Below are 23564 nucleotides of genomic sequence, written 5' to 3' on the forward strand. Positions count from 1 at the left end.
GAATTGCAATACTTCATTTTTGCACAGTCTTGGTTTATTTCTTTTGACTATTTTTCCCAGAGTGTCTGCACATTTTATCTTCAAATTGCTGTTGTGCAGATTCTAAATGATGGACAAGCACAAGTAAGGTTTTACACTTTCTATCAACACTGCTGAATGCATTTGTGATTGTGGAGATCTCCCTTCATTCACATCTTTGTTCTCAGCTTTTTTTTGGACCATGTTATGAAGTTTTAACCTGAAAATGGTTAAAACTGATAACTATTCAAGCTGAACTCACTCGTTTTCATTAATGGCCTTGGCTTTGTGAGGCAGAAAAAGAAACAAGGACTTTTTATTATCATAATTTTATGGATGGGTAATTTCAGCTAGCATGCTTATACACTACCAATGTTTATGGCTATTTTACTGCCAGCAAAACAGTTTACATGAAAACCCATTTACTTTTAGTAGACAGCAAGTTTGGTTCTGAAGGTGTTACCTTCAATTTTGCCTTTAACAGTTTACATGAAAACCCATTTACTTTTAGTAGACAGCAAGTTTGGTTCTGAAGGTATTTCTTTCAATTTTGCCTTCAGATGTACTTCTTTACACACTGCTTGAACCCAAATCTCTGACCAGGAGCCAAAGGTTATTTTATGATCCCATGACTATCATTTCTCATACTTTCACTACCCTGTGCCTTTTTCTGGTGATGAAGGACAATGTGTAAAACTCAGGGAAAGGCAAAACACAAAAGCAGCCAATTGCAGTGCTGCTGCAATGACAATGATATCAGTATTCACTAACTACACTAACTACATCTAAAAACAATATTGGATAAGAATCATTATCAGCGCATCATCAATCATGTTTAGGTTGTTATGAAAAAGGACACTTTATCATAGTATGCTGCTTAGTGCCTTATCTATTTATTGCATTTTCCACTTTTTTATTATTGTTATTATTTATTTTCATTTCCTTCTTTTCTTTACCAAGGCTGATTTTTTTTTTGTTTCCTCTCCTAAAAGTACATAAAAGATTAAATGTTTTTGCTTTGCAATGTGTAGTCACCAAGAAGTGCACTTCAAAGAAGAGAGCAGTAAAACTGTAACAAGAATAAGCTTTTGTGCAGTTTACGCTGAAACTTCTGCAACAGGCTCCTCCGACAGATAGCCTCATATGAAAACTAAGCCCTCCTGTTAAAGTTTCAGGTTCATGGCCAAAACATTACATTCATTTTGTGTTTTTATATGGAAAGCAGTTTGTAGCTCAGTCCAAGATTACACAGTGCCCTTCTTCTGCCTCCAGTGTTGTCAGTTCATGGAACATTTATACACCATGGTAAGAACAAATGATACATTAGTAGAGGCTGAGAAAAGAGTAATAAAAATGTTTCCTTAGGTGAGGATCACCCTCTTGGAGAATTATGGGTCTTTTCTAGCTTTTGATCTTTTCATGTACTGCAACTTTATGGTTTCCTGTAATAGGAAGTTTAAGTCATAGTTCACTAGTACAATGTTTAATAACATCTCTGTAACTGGGGGCACAGAGCATGCTAATGCTGGAGCTGTAATGCTCTTTGCCAATAGGCAGCTAGAGTTGCCTAATCAAGGACTTTCAAAACATGACTTTAAATATACTATGAAACTATTTAAAACCATATGAAAAAAACCTACATAATTTCCTGTATATATTTACTTTATACACATGCACACCTAGAAAGGAAAACACAGTCAGTGTAAGGAATGCAGTCTGTTGGCCAATGGTGAGGCATTCAGCAAGTTGGGATAAGTATCATCACTTCATACATTGCTCAAGATCCTATTATTTTTTTGGGGAGGGTGATGCAATTGGCAGCTAAACATGCTGTCTGCCTAACAGGACACACTGACTACACCTGTGTGGAGAGACACAGCCCTGGCCCAGTCAGGTTTCCAGACGTTGGATCCATCACCACCATCAAAACCAGTGTTCCTAAAATGGTGCCTAAGGATGGGCAGGAAAAAATTGCTGGTTCTCAGGGAGACAGAGACAGAACTATTCAGGGGTAGTAGGGAATGTTTCATAGCCATCTCAAATGGTTTGGGGGTTTCAGTGTTAAACTTGATGCTGGTTACTTTGAGGAGCCAAAGTGCCATTCTGCTCATTGTTAAGTTAATTTTTGGGCTTTTTTTTTTTTCCTACCTCTGAAGCCGGCTTGCAAAAAAAACAAGTTTTAAATCAGGTCATGCCTTATTTTTGTTGTTTTTAAATTTATCCTTAGAAGACTAAGCTCAGACATTTTAAAGTAGCTAGTGACCCACTCCCTTCAGTATTACTTATCAATTTCACCTTAATTGAATGGAGATAGTTTTGATCATGTCAAAAGAAATAAAATTAGATTCCTTTGACTGTCTGTCACTTAAATGCCCTAAAACTGAAAGTAAAAATTATTAGACACTCCTTGAAGAAGTTTGTTCATAGAGATTGTCCCTCTTCTCCCTCTTCATTTCTGTAGTAAAAATATCAGGAATGTCATGGCTGGCATTTTTTGTTTTTGCTGGATGACTGGGTTTCAGAAATAAACACCAAAGCTTTCTGCACCTTAACTGGAAAAGGGAAGTAAGGGATTACCAACCTGGTCTTTCCTCATCCTATAAATGCTTTAAATACTTGAGTTAACTTCAAAAATAAAACTTGAGTGGTTTCACTTAAAAGCACATGCCTTCTTACTTGGGTTGTGGTACCACATCATATCAAGAGCTTCCCAGGCAGACCACACCTTCATTTTATTATCCATACTTTCATGACAACTTTATAATACCGACACATTATCATTTGAAAAATAGCTTATAATACAATGTACTCACATAATCTAGTGGGTGAAACATGCCAGGTAAAAAAAGACTTTTTGCTCTGTCTTCCTGTCTCTACTCTAGCTCAGTTTTACCAAATCTATATTGTGCACTACAAAATTTTGAATGCAAACTCTCTGAATACAATTAAAACCATTCTATGACTGTATGCATTTAGCTGAACTAAAATCATTTTAGTAAATATGAACCATGTTCTTGAAAATGGGCTCGTAAGCCAGGTTCAGGTCCCATCTACTGATCACAGGCCTGCATCAATTCCACAAGCACGAGAACATCTCAAAATGAAAATACTATTTAAGTAGAAAACAATGTGAAAGCTGCAAAGGGAAACGTTGCCATCAACCTGGCCTGAGGCCGACAAACTCTGAAAATTTCAGCTTAAATAGTTTGTTTTAAAAATTTCAAGCACCTGAAAGCAGGCTTTCTGACAAGATATCTAAGTCAATCTCACCACTATGCTTTTCTACCAACTCTGCATATAGGTAGGACTTCAGATATGTGGATAGAAAGATATATGAATGTCATATATAATAAAATTCACCTTGGTGTTTGATCCGCATCTGTTTTGTTTTTTTTCCTCCCTGAATTCAGAGTAAATTGCTACAGCAGTAAACACACAGTTGTTTCACTCCAGGAAGCTTTTGCTGTTCTCATTAAATGATCTTGACTTAATTACTCAATTTTCTGTCTATTTACCAATTACTAGGAGAAGTATCAGTCTTCCAATTCTTCATTTTAAAGGGCCAAAATTTGCTAAACCATACATATTTAATCAAATCACCGTCACCCATTATGAGTTTGTTTAATGTACTGCAGGAACAGTATCACAAGGTTTGCATCTGGATGGCTTAATTTGTTTTACTTCCCATTTGAGTGTAACATTCTTCCCACAGGAAGGAAAATAATATGTATATAAAATTAATCCTGACAATTGAACTTGTATTTAAATTTAAACACAACAGGTTGGCTCAGCCTATTTGAAGGGCAGCACACACATAAGTCATGCTGAGTCACAGCTACAGAGGCAAACCAGACGGATGAGACTGATGGCAACAGCCATGATTCTACAGGCCCTCTTATTAACTATAAAAGAACCCTCATAAAAGAAAGATTGGGAGCCACACGCCTGTTTCAAAAACTACATAATTTGAAAAGATACAAATTTGGCTTCAAGATCCCCATCAGGGGAAACAGACAAGAAACAATGTATGTGCCTAATACTCTATAAAAGGAACAAGTTCTATGGCAGAAAAATATTGACCTCGGAAACAGAGGAAAAATTCTTCCAATTTATATCCAAGAATGGTTAGGCAAGTATTTATCATTTATCTACCCAAAGAACATAAAGAAATTTTACTTCTGCAGTATGCAACAACAGTGAAAGGACTCTAGAATGCCTCCCAATGCACTCCTCTTTTAGCCTGAGGGATGGAAATAATGTAATTTCAAGTGTCTTACTTGATCAAACTGGGGATCTTCTCCTCGTTGCAGAGATTTGGTCAGTGGCTTCTCCTGAAAGAAAATATATTAAATATGCATTAGTTAAGATCAATACTATCATATTTTACTATTATTTTTCTGTTAGATTTTTTACTCACATAATGTGCCTCCTGATCTGATCCTGAAGATACCAGGACAATTGCTGCATATGCAAAGGAGGCCTCTGCATATGTATCAGCCAATACTGATGGACTGTCTTGAGTGATTTAATGTCTTTTCATGAAAGAGAAGGATTGGACATTCATTGCATCTGAGCTTGTGCTCACATCAATGATAAATTCTTGCAACATCCTACAAATCACTACTGTTTCCTCTAATACATAACCAAGGGGCTTTATTTAGGAGAAAAGGAGACTCAGAGGTGACCTTATCACTCTCCACATCTCCCTGAAAGGTGACTGTAGTCAGGTGGGGGTTGGTCTCTTTCACCAGGCAGCAGATGACAGAACCAGAGGATACAGCCTCAAGCTGTGCCAAGGGAAATATAGGTTGGACATCAGGAAAAAGGTTTTTATGGAAAGATGATGAAGTACTGGAATGGTCTGCCCAGGGAGGTGGTGGAGTCACCATCCCTGGATGTGTTTAAAAAAAGACTGGATGTGGCAATCAGTGCCGTGGTTTAGTTGAGGTGTTAGGACATGGGTTGGACTTGATGATTTTGAAGATCTCTTCCAACCTTGTGATTCTGTGATTCTGTTACATGATGTCCCTTCTTGTTATAAAACTTCCAGGCAATACAAACATGACCAAAGATATAATGTATCACGCAGGGCATACTGAAAGAAAAGGGGTCTTCGAAGAATCAAAGACCATAGAGTTAATTTTTAAAGGAAGACAGTAGTGGGGAAAATTATCACTAAAAGAATTTAAAAAGGTATTTTCAGAATGGAAGCAAATTTTCAGGTCATATTCTCAGAGTAACTGGAAAAGCCAAGGAGAACTGTCCAACTCAGAGAAACCATGTGTGAACATCCATTCACCTGCATGGCTTCTTTGTCAAGCATGCTGAACTACTGAGACATGGAGAAGTACACAGGCCAATATTCTAGATGCATGCAACAGTACACAAAACATGAATCTCCTACACCACAGTGAAAATAAACAACACATGAGGGCAGATGACATTCTGAAAAACACATCACTTGTCACCATCACAATTCTGCTGTGAATTACACTACTGTTTCTGGTGTCTGCAATGTGCCAGTGCCTTATTCTTCTATAAATCATGACTCTTTCTTCTCCTACAGCTGCAAGACTGGGACTCTTCCACCAGCTCAGAATGAGATTTTGTGTTCAGCTTTCAACAAACTATTACACTCATCAGCATCTGTTAATGTACCAGGCAAAATACCATCCCTGCCAGGGGATAATAGATATAAAATAAAGAAATCTGTAAAGCTGATGAGATAAGGAAATGGAGAGTCTTGAGTTGGACCAAAGATTTCTATTATTTCATGTTTCTTTCAGAACCAGATGTTGTCTGGTATAATCTGCTGACTGATTTTGAAATTAATTATGCTGATCCACTTGTAATGCCAGCTGGCAAGGAGGCCAGCTGTGGGGTGACTGCAGTATCCCCTGACTACCTAGCAAATACAAAAATCAACAAAATGTTTTCTACTGAGTCACTGATTTACCCAGAACAGCCATCAATATTTTTCATAGTTTTATCCAGTATCTCAAGTGAATCCTCCAGGTTACATTATGGGCACAACAGCTATTAATTACAACTTTATGACAGATTATTGGTGATGAACATCTGCATAAAAAAACCTTGTAACCCTGAGAAAACACAGGATACCACCCCACCCACAGCCCTCCTCCTCCTCAATCAGTAAGTCGGTTCTACCCTGCCTAATTGTGTCTCACAGGAGGACAATGCTTCGTTTGTCTATTGCTTTTCACTGAAAAGGACAGCAGATAAACTTTCAAAAGTAGTGTTCAACTTATTTGAAAGGAAAAGGATTCTTGTTTCCATGGGTTCTGGACAATTCAGCATACTAAGAATTTACTGCTGTTTGGGGGGGAAAAAAAATCAACACCCCCTTTTTTTGTCTTTTTAATCAAGAAATTTCTGATCCTGTTCAGAAGACTTGTGCTACCATAGATAAACATCTATTTCAACAAAAAGTGCTTCAGCATGCAGAAGCTTTGTGATTCCATGGCCAACACTGCAGTACTTGGCTTTCAGAGAGCTGAGTTTCAGGCAGAAATGAGGTGTGGGATTCCTCATCACATGCTGTCTCTAAGGGGAACACAATTAAATAAGACAAACCATGCTCTGGGAACCTGAGATAGGAACTGCAATCCTGAAAATGTCCTCATCACTTGTAACCTATCTGGGGAAGCACATACACCTCCCAGATACCTGAGTTTCTGATGATGACACTCCCCAGGGGATGCAGGCCTGGGTTGAAGAAGACGCCTCCATTTGACAATGCAATACAAGCCATCATGTGCCCTCCTACAGGTGCTACACCCGGGCTTGGTGCACTGGCCCAAAGAAACCATTCCTAAGCCATGCAGCAGCCTTGGTTGCAGCAGAAGGCAGATGGCATGGAGAACTGCCAAAAGCCAGGAAGCCTTCTGCTGCCATAACTTCTCAATGTCTCTGGTTTAGGGCTTCAGTTGAGGCCTTTTTCCTCCCTTCATCCCATCCTGCACCTACTGCTGCTTCTACTGCTCCCTTCCCCTCACACTTTTGCCAGGCAGCAGCTGCTGCTGCAGCTGTCTCTGCCTCTTCATGCCCCTGTTTGGGTTGCTGCTGCTGCTTCTCCCTTGACTCCTTCCCAGGACAGCTCTGCCACCGGTGCTCCCTGCAGCCACTGCAGGACCCAACCTGACCCCATGGAGACAAGAGCGTTTGCACACACCTTCCCACTTCTGGGAGTGGGGTGCCCACACCAGAGCCCCTCGTCGTCTCCCTGCAGTGAATGGCAACAGCCATATCAGATTGCATGTGGGGTTTGGAGGTTTGAGAGAACTCAGCGTAGAACTTATTACTACTTATTACTAATGCTGAGTGCTGAATAGATAAAAAACTGAATAAAGACGAAGGGCTAGATAGAAATGTGCTTGGGGTTTTGTTGTCTAAGCAGTCCTAAAATATAAAAGTATGAAGACATTCATGATAAGGGTAACAACTGACCATGTCAGGGAGACATTACTGAGTAAATTCAAAGGCAACTCAATTATATGGAGGTACTTCAAGTGTCCTTTGAAAACAGCAATTTTCCTTTATGCAACAGAAAATTTCTTTTTATCTACTGTAAACCACTTGCCTATTCTATTTGCTTAGTTCAAATATCCTTACAAATCTCACCTTTTTGTTTTATGCAGTATTTTTTTTCAACAGTGTTGCTATGGCAGATACTACACAAAATACATTTATACTCATGGTAGGTGTTTTTACTGCATACCACAGGTTCGGGACTTGCCAAGAAAGGTTAAAATGAGTAATAATATGAAACTGTCTCTAGGCAATAGATTCCACAGGTCTATTTAACCTGGAGATACACTTAATTAGTTTTCAAAAAATCCTAAAACTGTTTTCTATCCTCATGGTACAATTTTCATTCAAATGATTTTCTTGCCCACCCAACCCAGGAACGGCAAAGGGGCTTTTTTAAAATATAAGTTGACTTATTTGAGTCTCTGTTGATACACATTCTACAAAAATGTCTTCCAAATCTTAGATGAATAGTTTGGCTGAATTTGGAGCCAAAGCCTACAACAACAAAATATGAATAAAGAAAGTTTTGATTAATATGAAAGGGCCCATAGCTTACTGAATTATCAAAAAACATTAGAAAATTTCAGAAGAATGGATTCTCAATAGTAACATTTTAACGTTTAATCACTAAACTAAACATCCTTATTATTTCTTGTTTGAAGTGCTGCTTTCAATTCTGTACTCTATATTTGTTCATGCTGGTAACTCCCATGATATAAACATGTTAGAGATAAATAGTAAAGGAATTTAATATTTGAAACCATTGTTTCTCAATAAAAACATCTAAATGGTTTGTGTCGCTTATGCCTACAAAACAAAATGCTCAACTAAAACTTAACTTCCTTCCTCTCTCTCATTGCTCTTGGGAAAACACAAATAGAATATAATAAAACAGAATATGTTAACTATACTATGGGAAATATATATTTTATCATATTTGCATGCATCAACTAAATATAATATTTACAAATTACCTAAAAAACAACATATCATTCAAACCCTCTATTCACACAGGCACACAAAAACATTTCTCCAAAGACTGTCAGTGACTTTTAATGGTTAATATATTAAGGCTTTTTCAGGGCTGCTACACAAATATAATTGGGTTAATTTACACAGGAATAGCCACCTGTCACAGAACTGAGTGTTCAGGGAAACATAAAAACAAAAGGATGTTGTAGTGCCTATTAAGCTTCACTATGTCACCATGTTATAATGACATATAATGCCCCTTAAAGCTATTTCTAATCTCAGCAACCATTAGGCCTGTTTTTCCTACTGAAATATGACAGGCTACTGTGTTACTGATTGAAATAAAGCCTCTTTTTTTTTCTGCCTAAAAGCATGGTGAAAGGATATTTTTACACTAATTTTAACTTCTGCACTGCACACTAAAAAGCAGACAGACATACTCTACTGAGAGCTCTTCTGGGGTGGAAGACACACCAAATAGAAAGAAGAATGGACCTTTTCACACAAAATGGAGTAGACACTTAACACATTCAACTACTACAGCTACAACATATGTAAAATGCATGTAAGAACAATCTTAAGAGCCCAAAAGTCCCCAAGTGTGATTCTTTCTTCTCATGATGAATCACCCCATTGGCCCCCTCTTCCCCAAATGTACATCTCTGTCTTATACACCATTCAGCAGGAAAGAGAATTGTTTGTAGGAAAAGGTCTGCTCTCAAACATGAAAATTTTTTTGCATTGATTATTTTGTGCATACAAAACCAGGAAAAAGCATCACTGTGAGTCCCGTACTCATGTGATGGGTAACCCATGTCCTGCACTCCAGCTGTGTGCTCCTGCCCTCCCCCTCCCAGAATGGATCTGTGCTGATCCTGCACTGAGCAGGTCCATGAAGCTGGACCTGTGAGTATTTACTTCTGCTTGGCCCTTTCACAATTGGATATGGAACAGTCTGTGGTCACACACAAAAAGCTCTAGTACAGAAAATAGCTCTGAACTTCTCAGGAAGTAATTTTTTCATTTATATACCTTTTTACTATTTGGAAATTCCCACCACCACCCCAAAGAGTTTAATCAATTTATACCTAAGCAATTAAGAGAGCCAAGCTTTTTGACTGAAAAGGATAATCTGTTTACTCTGATAGCCTCCCAACTGTCTCCCACCTGCAAATTCAATGAAGCAGGCAAATTAGTGTCCTGTTTTCATTAACCATTCTTTGCAAGTCAGCAGGTCCTCATGCATAAACATCTAAACTGCCTGTTCAGTGGATGACAACACAATCTTTGACTTCTCTTAGCATCAATTAGCTGCTAGACACTTCTTTTAAGAAACTGTGTCAGTGACACGGTACACAGAGAGTAAAATAAAGGAGATTTCCCTCATTAACCTTTGAAATTCTAAGGATACAGCATCTGGAAATTCTAAAGGAAAACATAATAAAAAAGATAAGATAATACAGCTTCAAGGAAACATCAGAACTTTGCATAAGACAAAATTACAGATGCACAAAATATTAACAAAAACTTTGATGGACTTCATTTAACTGTTGAAAATTGAGTAAAAAAGCAATACTCATTGTGCATGGTACTTCATGTGGTTTAAATAAGCATAGTTCAAGTGGCCATGAAATATATGTAAAAATGTGCTACATTTAAAAAAAATATTATTTAACAAGCTCAAGTCAAAAACCTACTTGTCATTACAGTTAATGCACAAAAATAATGAAAGGTGCATGTTTAAAAGACAAACTCAGTATTACTGAGTCTATTCTTTCTCCATGTAATTGCTTTGGGGTTTTTTTTTGTAACAGCTCTTCTGTTTTGTTCATGTGGAAAAGGATGTGCCTGTACTGCTGAATATACAAATTCAGGAAAACATCAGTTCAGCTTCAAATACAGGTCCTCACTCCCTGGCTTTGACTCTTTGGCATCATCATGCACTGTTCTGATTCAATGACAGACTATGTCATCACATCAGGTATTGCAGGCTAATTTGGTTTGATTACCACATTTTCTGCAAAAGGCATCTTTTACCTAGACTGTCTACCAAGAAAACTAAAACGTGGACACATAAATTTTGGTCATGTGAATGTTCAGCCTGAAGTAACTGATATGTCAGAAAAAAATGGCCATACAGGCCAAAAATCCACCAAATTGATTTTCAGAAGTGCTACTCTACAAAGGTAAATTTCAAGCATCCTGAATAAAGAAGCAAACCCACTGAACTATAGATTGCTATTCAATGCAAAGTACAAAAATTAGCACTGCTACTTTCCCAACATGACATAGAACGTAAAAAAAAACTCCCAACACAAAAAAAAAAAAAAACCAACCAAAAAAAAACCCCAAAAAAACCCCAACAAATCCAAACAACAAACCTACTACTCTCAGCATTTCTATTTTCCATTGCAAAGTAAGATGCTTTATTGTACACAGGAAGTAAAACATTTCTTTTACTACAATATTTTAAGCCCCAAAAAAGCAGATAACTACTAGTGGACCAGCTCTGAAAGAAATATTTTAAAGACATGCTTTTGTGAAACCTTAAAGAAATATTTCAATACACGCTTTTGTGAAACCTGTAAGTTGAAAAGAGTACTAATGATAACTTTACTGAGATTGCTGGTACACTCTAGCACAAGTGAGAAAGGAAATTTTCAGGGCTGTTTGTTTTCAGAGTTTGTTTTACTAGGAATGCCTTTTCAAAATTGTAACTTAATGAACACATCAAAATCCTCTGTCTATAAGGATCCTCCTGGTTAGCATTACAACATTTTCCCTTTGCTTTCTCTGATTTTATTTATTGCAATACTACAGTGTACAGAAAGAGGTAGATTTTACAATATGTAAGTATGATAAATTTAAAAAGATCATCTGGAGACAAAGTGTGGGCATTTATTGTTGACAGCACAGTTCCATCACAGCCTTGTGTGATTCTAACCTAAAACTTCCAATATAGAAGATAAAATTTTGTTGATTGAAATCTAATTTACTAGGGTAGGGAATGTATAAGGCCTCAGTCAACAGTGGTTGACTGTGGTGTCATAGGGTGCAGTATGAGAGCCCAAGATCTTTATCAGCCTGTTGGACTGGAATAAGCATGATGCTCTAAAAAAATGTTTGATAAGTGATTTCCATGTAGCAATAAGAACAATAATGATGATGGAGATCAAAATTTCCAAGTCTACGTTAAGACCTTTTCATGAAACTGCTATTCAAGACACCGTTCAACTGTTTATTATGGTTTATTAAGGGTTTTCAGCTATGTGACCTGGCTCAGCAAGGCCCCTGACAAGGAGGGGGCAGGGCTGTGGGAGCAGGAGACTGTTGTGGCTGTTGTGGCAGGGACTAATGGCTCCCAAACCTGGGAATGGGTCCTGGCCTGTGGGCAGGTGTGGGAGAGACTCAGAGGAGGCCATTAAGGCTTATTAGTGCCTGAGGGCCCTGACCACTGGTTACCCACTCAGAATAATGTGACCTAATTTAATAAAGCCTATAGGAAGCCCTTATCACTTGATTTGAACAAATTTAGGCTTGTAATTGCAGGGCTGCTCCAAGCACAGCAGGGATCTCTGCAAACAGGAATCGCATTCTCTCAAGACCCAGACAGCCAGGGGTAATAAAGGACAGCAAATGACCCTGGCCATGGTCTGCTGTCTGATGTCCATTACTGCTTTAAGATCAGATACTTATTGTCACCAACTGTGCACCTGTTTTCACAGAACAGAAAAGAGATGAGGAAAGTGTATTTTTAAAGTGAACTTGAGAATTACTGCCAGTAGTTTTCTTTAAAATTCTGTTACTTGGACCTGTATTGGTTATGTGTTTATTTCAAAGGCTGTAAATGTACCACATCAGAGGTGTCCCAAGATGATTTGATCTGAAGCCTTCTCCTTCTGGTTACTGGTACTGATTTCACAGACTTTCAAGGAGGATGCCAGATGCCCTTGCAGAGCTAATGTAAGCCTTCACTGTTCTTTTGCTACAAGTCTGTTGGCCCTAAAAGCTGTAGCTTCCACACTTGTTGCATGCTCAGCTAATGAAACAAGACCTTATTGGGTGAACCTCCAATTTGGGAAGGTAGTTACATGAAGTATTTCAAGTTTTCTCATATTTGTTATGCCACCACATTTGCAGGGTCAAATATGGTACAATTCAAGCTGTCTGATGTATAAACTGTGCCATGCCAGATTCAGGCCCAGAAAAGAGCACATAAATTAAGCAATACCTCAATGACTTGAAATGTGACTCTGAAAGCATGCAAAGGATGAAGCTGTTGTGAAGCTATGGGAAGATACCTCTTTAATGAATTGCTGCTTATCTGCCAACAATGCTACTGAAGTGTACACTTGATTTTTTTCTGTCCTTCATGATGGCTTCAGTGATAAGATTGGCCTGAAATGACTGTAGTAAGACTTCCATTTTCTGGAGAGTGGCAATAGCCATATCCTTAAATGACACCATAATGTGATTAAGGGCATGTGGTAGGTTCTCTGCTATATTTGCAAGCATTGGCCAACATGTGATGCAGTGTGACTCCTCAGTGACCTTGGATTGAATCTGACTTGCAATGTTAAATTCCCGTAGCGATTTGAACCATTCACTATCCTCCAACTGTATCCATGCAGTAATGAGGCCGAGGGACAGCGAGCTTCCTGCAGAGCCTGACCATTGGAATGAGCTCTGCTCATGTCCCAAGCAGCACTCTGCATGCTCACTCAGCCATGGAAACCCTGAGAGCACTGAGAAAGTGCCCATTGACACCATCTGACTCTGAAATGTGTGAAAGTTTTATGAACCTGTATCGAAGTGCAAATGACAATGCCAATGTCTATGCAAAAGCGTGTCTGTTTCCGTCTTGACTAGCTAAATGGCATAAAGTTTTCCCCTCAGTCTTATATGAGTGTTGGAATCAGACCATACTGGATGCCCTCTGTGTTCTCCTGCACTCCCCGCGATTATTTCTGAAACCCTGCATTTGTCTCTTCCTCTAGCTCTTTTTTCCCCAGCTGCATCCTTCATACTCTTCTTCCTCAACTTCTGTGTTTCAATGCTGCAGTGTGTCCCCCTGAACTACACAGAAGATAGCTGATCTATGATCATTGCTTCACTCATGCAACCCTTTCTAGATCTTTCTGGAAGATAACTGGAAAAGAATTATTCTGGAAGATAACTGTCCTGAGATAATTACCCACCTTGTCCTGGAAGATAATTACCTACCCTAGCTCTATTGCTGTTCAGTGCCTGGCTTCTGCTACAGATATCAACCTGAGATACAGACTGAGATAACTGGAGGGAGATACTATATCTGAGGTGGTAAGTGGAAGGGGAAGTGAAAGATCTTTATGCCATTGGACTTGTCTTTGTTATATTTGATTGCTCTCCACCTTTTGTACAAAAGGCCAATCTTTCCCATTATTTTCTGCCTTCACATCATTTGAGTTCCTGAGTAGAGTCTGCTTATTTCATGGAAGAGATCTCCCAGGCTTAGCTGCCTTTCCTTCTGCTGGAGAAAAGAGCACACTGATCTGGCCCAGCTTGGGCTTCTTTATCACCAGCGGACTGGAATATATTTGGAAAGCCAGTGAGCTCCCAAGGAAAACTGATTAGTGAAGGAAGGAAGAGTGATGACTGAACCATTGTTTGGCTTAATTGATTTCTTGAAACAGAGCAGTTAGCTGCTGGAAAGTCTGAGTGAAAGGAAACAGAACTGTAGAGACAGTCCACACAGAAATTAAACTCAGAATCATAGAATCATGGGGTGGTTTGGGTTAGAAGGACCTTAAAGATCAAACTCCAACCCTACTGGCATGGGCAGGGACACCTCCCACTAGATAGATTGCTCTATTCTGGTCTTGAATACTTCCAGGGATTGGGCACTTAAAGCTTCTCTGGGCGATGAGAAATCCTTAGGTATGGCTACAAGTTGAATAAAATCCTGAGACCAACTACTAGTCTAAAAACTTGACCCAGGATCCAGTCAATGGCTTGCAGGAAAGGAACTCTGCTGAGCTGACACTTTCTGGGAGGACTAGGAGACTGACCCCCTCTTGAGGGGAATGACTGTTCTTGGTCCTCCAGGCTGTCCTACGACTGACTGAGACAGATTTGCACATTCAGTTAACACATCCACTGTAACAGATCTGTGGGGCTCCATGCAATGGAAAGATCATACATGTTCAGGTTACATATTGAGTACCTAAAGTAGTATGCTGTGCCAATGCTTTCACTTTCTTATGGGGAGGTGAAAGAACAGTCCCCAGCACAGTATAATAAAGTGAGGCAGAATTTCATAAAGAAGCATCTTAAGTACTTCAGAGACAATTCTTTAAAGAATAATTAGGAATAATTATTCTTAATTATCTATACATTATTTGTTGCAACTAGGTCTAAAGAAGTTACTATAATAATATTTATTGATATGATTTAAATGCTAAATAAATAATACAGTAGAAATAAAGAATGATGCGACATTAGATACTGAGGTATGGTATTACGAATTATGAGGTCCTTAGAGCTGGGATTGACTGCTACAAAGTTTTGACTAGCACAAACAGTCATGGAATAAAAGAATTAGATTAATGATCAATGGCCTAATCCCTCAGTGACACAGAGGTGGATAGGGACATATGACAATGGGAAGGCAGCATGCTCGTAGCATATATAGAGGAAAGGCCCTAGATAGGTTTTGTATGAGAAAAGAGAACAAAATTTTCAATATGTATTTGCATAAAGGTATTCAAATAAAGTTGTAAAATTGTCAGTTTGTCTGGGCATACATATCCTGAGTGAATAGCTAGAACAGAGCAAGGCAGCTTGCCTTTCCTCTTTTCCAGGAAATTACTTGTTCCTTACAGTAACTACTATCTGTTCCCTGTGAACAAACAGGGGGTCAAAGTCATTGTACATGCCAAACTATTAATGAGGACTTCAAATGTAAAATATGTGTACCAGTAATACGTCTCATTACAGGTGACAACCAGGGAGTTGTCACCTGGTGTGATGCAGCTGGAGTTTTAGTCCATGCAAACCAGAAAATTCTATATTACAGCTGTGGGATAAAACTGCTTGGTATTGTCATAGCCTACATAAAGGTTCCTAGTTATCACAGCCCAGTCCTCAGAAAACAAAAACCTATTTCTTTTTTTCCCAAGTCTGTTCTTAGCCTATTCTCCTCCTGCCTAGAGAAAGTGAAGCCTGGACTGAAGCTAATCAGAAATGAGTCCCTTTATACATATTGGTTGGTCAGTCTCTGCAATTTGCATTATTCTTTCATTTTTTTCAAAGTCTTCTGAACTATCTGCTAGGTTATTATCACTAGGCCTGTCTTAAAATAGATCTCTATTTTAACGTCTTCAAGATCCTAAGGAAATGGGAGTAAAAAAGACACTAGTATCAACCACATCACTCCTTTCAGGGTTTTTCCTAATGGTGAGATGAAACCTGCCTAAGTTACACGCAGAATACATGAATATGCTTATAGTCCCAATCCTATAATGAGTAAATTCTGTTCTTGAGTTCTGTATTCAGAGAGATCCTGAATTTAGACAAGCTCAGTAAAAGAAGATGCTTGCAGGAGAAAAGCATAATGAAAGTTTACCAACAGCTAAATTAACCATTAACAACTGTCAATGCCTGTAGCTCCCTATGTTTTATCAATGTCTACAGCTGTGTGTAAGTACTGCTGAAAGCCGTATTTAAAGATTAGCCTGCTCTGTATGCACAGGATGAATTATTACCCAAAGTGATAATCAACAGTCCTAAAAAGGAAACTGTTTTCTGGGTTTTCTCCTTACAGAGCTATAATACATATTCTTTCATTTGAACCGGCAAGAATGTTTCCCTGGCTTCCTCTTTCTAGCGTCATTTCAAGGTCACCACTGCTTGAAAAAAAAAATCAGCAGCAATAAAATATCAGATTGTGTTCATAAGTGAAGCAATGCAGAGAAGATTTAGAATAAAAATTGATAAAAATTAAATATTAATTAAATCAACTGTGAAAAAAGGTCTGCAGAATAATATCTTAGTATTTGTTAAAAATAAGAACAATTACCTACAGAAAAGAACCAGGAAATTATTAAAGATTATCAAGAAAATATTATTTACATTTAATTTATGGGAATTTTATTTTTTAAACTGGACAATCCACTTTAATCAAGTCTGATGCCAAATACTTTTAATTTGAAATAATATAACTTGACAATCTGGGTACAGCAGTAAATCATTAAAAATTAGCCACATGACTGTGAACTTTTAATTACTGAATTGTTTTTTTATATATTAAAGATCGTAAAAAGGGAAAAAATAGACCTGAAATTCTGAATAAAATATTCTGCAGACAAAGTTAAAAAATGTCGAATCTAGAAACAAAAATTTTCCATTTTAACTTAGCAGTGGATAGTTGACATTATATTCATGTCTAGAAAATAGATTAACTGGGGAGTGTGTTTTTATGATGATCACTGCCAGATCCAGTAACCAAAATGTCAAATGATACTTGCTTGCCAGAGAGGGCAGCAGGATGAGTGGGTGACATTGCTCTCTGTTTTCTTTCCCATTGGAATATTGCTATTCCAGATGAGACTTCATGGGGCTGCAGGAAGAGGTGGGATTTGCTGTGCCCTTCACTGATGCCCTAAAAAATAACAAAGCTTTCTAGTGCCTTTCTAGCATCTGCAACTCATGGTGTGACACAAACATGGTTTTCCAACACAGCTGTCAGAACATCGCAATTTACACTTCATCTCTGTGTGCACAACAAAAGAAAGAGCTTGATATATCACATGGGCATATAGAACCCAAAGAAACTGCAAGAAAAATTCATAAAAACAACAGTAATGATAATCAGAAAGTATAAACAGGCAGAATATGTGTATCAAAAGAATGATCCAGGTAAAAAAGGTATCAATAAATATTTAATTTAACCATAGTAACTTCAGAGCTTTAATGTGAGTTAGACTTGGTGATAAAAGAGTTGCAATGGCAACAATATTATAAACAGATCATTTTATCTTCTCTAGAAGATATCCTAAGTATTCATCACTCATAAAATTAAACTGTCATATCTTGTAATGACTTGGAGAAATCAAACTAGAAATATCTCAGCGTTGAGCACTGTGCATGTTTGACTTCCTTTGAAGTACACTTGAGTTTAATTAGAACATAAACTTCAAAGAGTTCAGCATCTGACTACCTATTGTGAAAAAAGGCCAAAAGGTAGCTTTTCACCATCAATTTATAAACTTCGTCTCCCAAACCCCTGGGACCTCCTGGTCACAATTCTAATCAGTAGATTAAAATGTGGGAACAAAGCTGCTAAACATCCAACAGCTACCTTGCCAAAAGGGCAGACTTATATTCTTAGCTATTATTTGAGAATAATTTTTGCCATTTTCCCTTGTCACTTCTTTCGTTACAACCTAATTACTTCAAGATCATTTTGACTGAATGCCTACAGAATCCTGCTTACTCATTTGTCACAGCCAACCTCAAACAGCAGCATGCCATGGCTTGTAAGTTTTATTAGTACTAATGAGATGTGAGTATGTAATTGAATTATTGTTAGTGTCTCATGGTCAGATTCCTGTAAAAAATACATTCTGAAAATGATGACAGGAAGGTGACATTCCAGTCTCTTGTAATATTTCTACATTCTACACTGAATTTACCAAATAAAATTCCATTTAATAACCTCTAGAATAAGATCAACATTCAGATAATAATAGTTTCTCAAAGTGAAAAAAACAACATATTACCACACATCAACTCAAAACCATCTTAACACAAGGTGAAATGGGAATAAATCCATGCCTGAAATCTTACATGAAAATGCAGAGGTTCATGTTTAAGAGTAACAAAGGTGCTTCAAGGAAATTATGTCCTCAGTACTGATCTTCTTGCTGTTTTCCTGATCTTGTCAAATAACTTTACAGACATTTTGTTTTAAAATTTTAAAGGTGTTCTCTGGCCATTACATGAAGACTGGATGGTAATAAATAGCTGCTGGTATTTTATTTTTTAAAAGGACCTACACTATTACTGTCAGTTTATTCTACTTCTCGTGATTTGGAGGGAACACATCAAAGAAGAAAAAATGGATTTTTTTTATAATATTCTTTACTGTAAGCTTTTTTTGGTGTTATTTCCAAATTACATAACATAGTTCTGTCATCTTGCATCTAGCTAATGTTTCAGAAGAAAGCCTGCTAAAACTTTCCAAGCATCAAATGCTTCTGAATCTAAATCAAAGCTAAACAGATGTCATCAGAATAAAGAAAATTTTAATTTTGCCCTTCAAAATATCCTGAAAATGGGGAACTGAGCTAAGTATTCTCCATTGGACTTTATAACAAAAACATTCTAAGACTTAATTAAAATTCCCTTTTAGTACAGAAGTAGAGATTTCTGATTATTTTTAGGTCCTGGCTTTTTTTACCTCATCAGAACTAAAATATAAATTACAGAAATATTCTTCCTTAATCAAAATAACAAGAATGTATATAAAATGTAACCTCAAGTTAAATGAGCAGAAGTTCAGTTACATAAGACAAATTGTAACAGACATACTTGCGTGTTAAATTTGCCTAAAAATACAAATAACAATGGCTCTCTCACTGTGCAAGACCTTGTATTGTAATGCCTTTCTCAAGTGCTGCATGCTTTTTCATATCTGGAAAATAGGTGCTATAGTCCTCTGCTAGATTGTGTAATCTACTACTGTCAGAACTAAAAGTGGTAGCCATTTTCATGTTTTAGCTGAAAACCTGTGATGTTCAGAAATACTGCTTTTATCATATTTCAGCATTTTCTAATCTATTTTGACTCAAGTGACTGCTCTCCCAGCTGTGAAATCTATGCTGGCTGACACCCCTTCTGCCTCTCAATCCCATCAGCGTATGCCCACATGGCAAACAGAAACTAAATATCAATTCCTTTTCATGTCACCCCTATGGCATATCTTGCATACCTCTGCCCTCTCCCACAACATTCTAATTGCCATAGCAGCAGATCTCACAGTTTGGGAAACACTATCAAACTCCAATGCAGATTGCAAGCAAAATATTCTTCATTGCACAGCAAGCAAGCCTGCTTTTAAAACAAATTCAAAGCACAAAAAAAAAAAGAAAAAAAAATATATACACATATATACATGGAGTTTCTTTTTACTCACAAGAGGTTCTGCCATGATGATGCGAATCTTGCGTTCGGCCAGGGTAGTGAAGTTAACAAACAAACTCTTCAGGACATATTCCCCAGGTTTGCTGTCCGGGTCAATGCTGATGGGCAGCATGGCTGGGGGCCCTCTTTCTCTCTGTGTACCAGAAACAGGAGGGACAGGTGGCTTGATATATCCGTTACCAACTGGAGAAGCTGAAATGTAGAAAAGACACATTTACTTCAGGGTAATTCAACATGGTTTAACTGTCACAGAGCACCTCAACAGCTCACTACACGGTCAAAGAAAAACTGGAGACTAGCTGCTAACCAAAGAAATACACAATACATCAATAAAACTTCCATGGTGCCATAGGTGAAATACACATTATCTAACTGGAAGAAGAAATCAAAGATGAAATATTTTATATAAAAATTGAGTGGTGTTTATTATGCAGCGCATACTCAGTCCTCTTTTTTTTTCCCATGGTAAGACTTGCTGATACCTATCTAAAAAACATTCTCATTTTTTTATCTTTTGCATTCAAGTCAGACCTGTAACTCAGTTGTCAACTAACAAAAATTTATTCTTTATTGCTATTCAAACTGGTTTAGCCTTGAGTCTGGTCTTTTGACTATGGTGAGTTGTAAAGGATCTTATTCTCCTGTAATCTATACTGAGGTCAGTAAGAATGACTCAAAAAACAACACACATGTTACCAGTATAAATCTTAGATGAAGAGTCAGAGATGGAATGTTTTCCATGGTCAAAAAGTATTAATTATGCATTAGCTTTCCTGAAAGCACCAAACCCTACAGTTCCATCTGGCACTTTTGAGATTACACCTGGTGTATTTTGCTCAGATTTGTGCTCTCCCATACAAAAATGACATTGCCATTCTGAAGCAAGGTCAAGAGAGGACTACAATGAAGTTCAGGGGCTTGCTAGGTTAGTAAAGGCTGAGAGTGCTGGACCTTTAATTTAACCTTGAGAAGAGAATCTTAGTGGACTCTTTAGCTACCTAATGAAGTATAGCAAAGATGCCAAGGAACTAGAGTCTGCTTTGAGCTGAGAACGACAGGACAAGAGGCAACGGACACTAGTTTGAATGTGATAAATTTCTATTAGATGTATGGAAATAATTTCCACTGTGAGGAGGTGATCAAACACTGTTACATGTTGCCAAGAGATACAGCAGAAACTCCACTTTTTGGAGACACTTGAAAGTTGACCAGACAAGGTCCTGAGAAACCTTCCCTAGGTTATCATCCACCAGGGACACCTTCCAATCTAAATTATCCTGTGACTGAATTTCCCATTATGAGTATCAAGATATTGTATACTAGACTGAGCTCTACTTGCTGTTCTCCTGAGAATGAAGGAAACATAAAAGGAAGCACTGTTACCATCCTACACATAAAATTTACAACCCAAAATCCTCAGGGGTCAGCTCTTATTGGCAATAAAAGCCATGTTTGGTGCTCAGGCAGATACTGGGAGCACTCTCTCTCTGTTTTGCCAGACTTTTAAAGTAGCAAATTAAGTAACACTGGCAAGACCAGCCATTATCCACTCTGACTGTAATAAAAGTGTCACAATGCCCATGAGCTCTGCTGGTGATTGGGACAGAGATGCTTTAATGCAATACAAACCATGGAAATATTGTGAACTAAAACTTACAGCACTTCCCCATAGCACTGCACTCCAGAGGATTACATTTGCATCCAAGTTGCAAAGAAGGAGAGAAAGAAGAATGAACTACAATGATGGTTGCCTCACATCTAATACCTTTAGTATCGCTTTTCCTCTGAGGTACAGAATTATAAGTGTTACTGAAATGAATCGTAATTATTAGGGACATATGATTGTTTTAATGATAGGTTAGATTTTTGATCTTTCCTATGGACTTCAACACTATTTTAATAGTGTTAGGCAAATTTAATAGAGCATTAACTTTTGCTGAACAAAAATGAAAAAAAAAGAGATTAAAATAAGAAACTTTATGGTTTCAGAGTTTTTAAATAAGAACCCAAAATTACACTGAAAAATAAAAAAGCATCCCCTAGAGAAAAGAGAACATGTCTTCCTTTAGAAAAATCAGTTTAAGAAGTTTCTATATGACTATAATAGAAGACAGAAATGCTTCTCTTCATGTAGCTATTATTCTGCAAGTGTAACACATCCATACTGTTCTTTTCTTCACTGAAAATAACCCCTAACTGATGAGGTGCAGCATCACTCTTCAGCACCGCAGCTGCACTTCTCCCACTGTGACAGATGTTTCCTGCTAGATTTGTTTCCTGCAAAGTTTCACTTGACTTTTGAGGGCAAAAGCATTATCATAGAATCTTCCTGGCATTATGACACTTCGCAAAAAACGAAGTGCATAGAACTACATTTATACTACACAGGACTTGTTCTAAAAATACACTGTTGTTTTCAATAATAATCTACTTCAAAGTACTGAATAAAGTGCAGTGCCACCAGAGAAGAGGGTAAGTGCTACTGTTCCTCTGTCATCACCTAAGTTCTCTTAAAACTTAAACTTGAAGACAGTGGGACGCAAAGGATCAGATGCAAATTTTTATGGACTATCAAATACACTAGGCAATGGAAATTTCTGCACAAATGGCTTCAGGATGGAGTCAGACAACATTTTTACAATCAGGAATTTATTTGCCAAATGTGCGGTTTCGACCGGCTCACATCTACCCATGAAAATCAGCTCGATCTCCAAGTGCTGGGTCAGGAGAATTCTTTGGTGAGCCATGAAACCAATTTTCTCAGGGATGTGAGTCCCTGGCGCGGCGCAGGCCCCGCGCCTGGCAGGGCGGGCAGGCCGAGCTGCCCGCGCCGCTCCCAGCGCCGGGCCCGGCCCGGGCAGGCCGCTCGCCAGCGCGGCCCTGCCAAGCACAACACCCCGCGCTGGGCCCGGCAGCCGGCCCGGGCTGCCTCTCGGAGCAATCGGATCGAACACAAACCCGCCTTCTGTTCCTCGGCAATTCTGCTGCAAACCTGGCCGCTAAGCTCAGGACATCGGGGGGGACTCAAGGCAGGCAGGAAGGCATTGTGTGAGAGCAGGCACGCTGCACATCGCGGCCAAACCTTAGCCATGCTACTTGGGAGCTGCCGCCCTAATCTTCCATCATCGGAGCATTCAGCCAGGGTTCTGAGACTGGAATTTAAATCCACAGAGTCACTGTTAGCAGGAAGCTTGTGAAAAATGCCTATTTTATGATCGGCTTTTCGTAAATATTAAAATGAATATTATATGTGTTGTGTTAGAAAGTAATGCTGTATGAATTCTCTCAAGTAGTGTGTTAAATATAGTTTTAGGTTATAAAAAAATGTTAAAACAGAAACTATGCTATGTAAGATACTTTTTAAAAGAAAGGACTTGCAGCGAGATTGCAGCCACAGGACACCTGAATCTTTCCGAGAAAAAGCATTTATTGCCCTCTTATCAGAAGAAACGAACTTCTTCCCGCCTCGAAGGCGCTGAAGGATTCAGAGGAAGAAGCTGACAATGACCAGACAGAATCCTGTGTTTGAATGGAATTTATGCATCATGTATGAAGTGAATCCTCTGTTAACAGGTGTCCTTTTTCAGCCCTTGCTGCCCAGAAAAAGGCACCCTTAAGCCTGTAACTCTTTGTCTCTATGTCGCATATTGTTCCTAATTCAAATTATTCAAATTATTATTACTCTAATTGTATTACTATTTTAATAACTATTTTACTACTATTAAACTTTTAAAATTTAAAACACAAGTGATTGGCGTTTTTCACAAAACCTTTTAACAATGATTCAGTTAGGTTTGTGACACAGGAGGATTTAATTTTTTTTCCCAGACATCTAACCAAAA

The 23564-nt window shown here is 38.1% G+C and overlaps 1 protein-coding gene across 7 annotated transcripts in view; it reads right to left on the minus strand.

Moving 5' to 3' along the window:
- Nucleotides 1–23564, minus strand: part of FRY (FRY microtubule binding protein) — a 224315-nt gene that overhangs the window by 108978 nt on the left and 91773 nt on the right. For all 7 annotated transcript variants that reach the window (XM_058019112.1, XM_058019111.1, XM_058019115.1 and 4 more), the window contains 2 exons: nt 19715–19914; nt 4296–4349 (listed from right to left, as the gene is read on the minus strand). In XM_058019112.1, coding sequence (XP_057875095.1) covers nt 4296–4349; nt 19715–19834 — 174 coding nt within the window. In that variant the 5' untranslated portion in view covers nt 19835–19914. The remainder of the gene's footprint in view (nt 1–4295; nt 4350–19714; nt 19915–23564) is intronic.

Source organism: Melospiza georgiana, chromosome 2, assembly GCF_028018845.1.
Source record: "Melospiza georgiana isolate bMelGeo1 chromosome 2, bMelGeo1.pri, whole genome shotgun sequence".
NCBI lineage: Eukaryota > Metazoa > Chordata > Aves > Passeriformes > Passerellidae > Melospiza > Melospiza georgiana.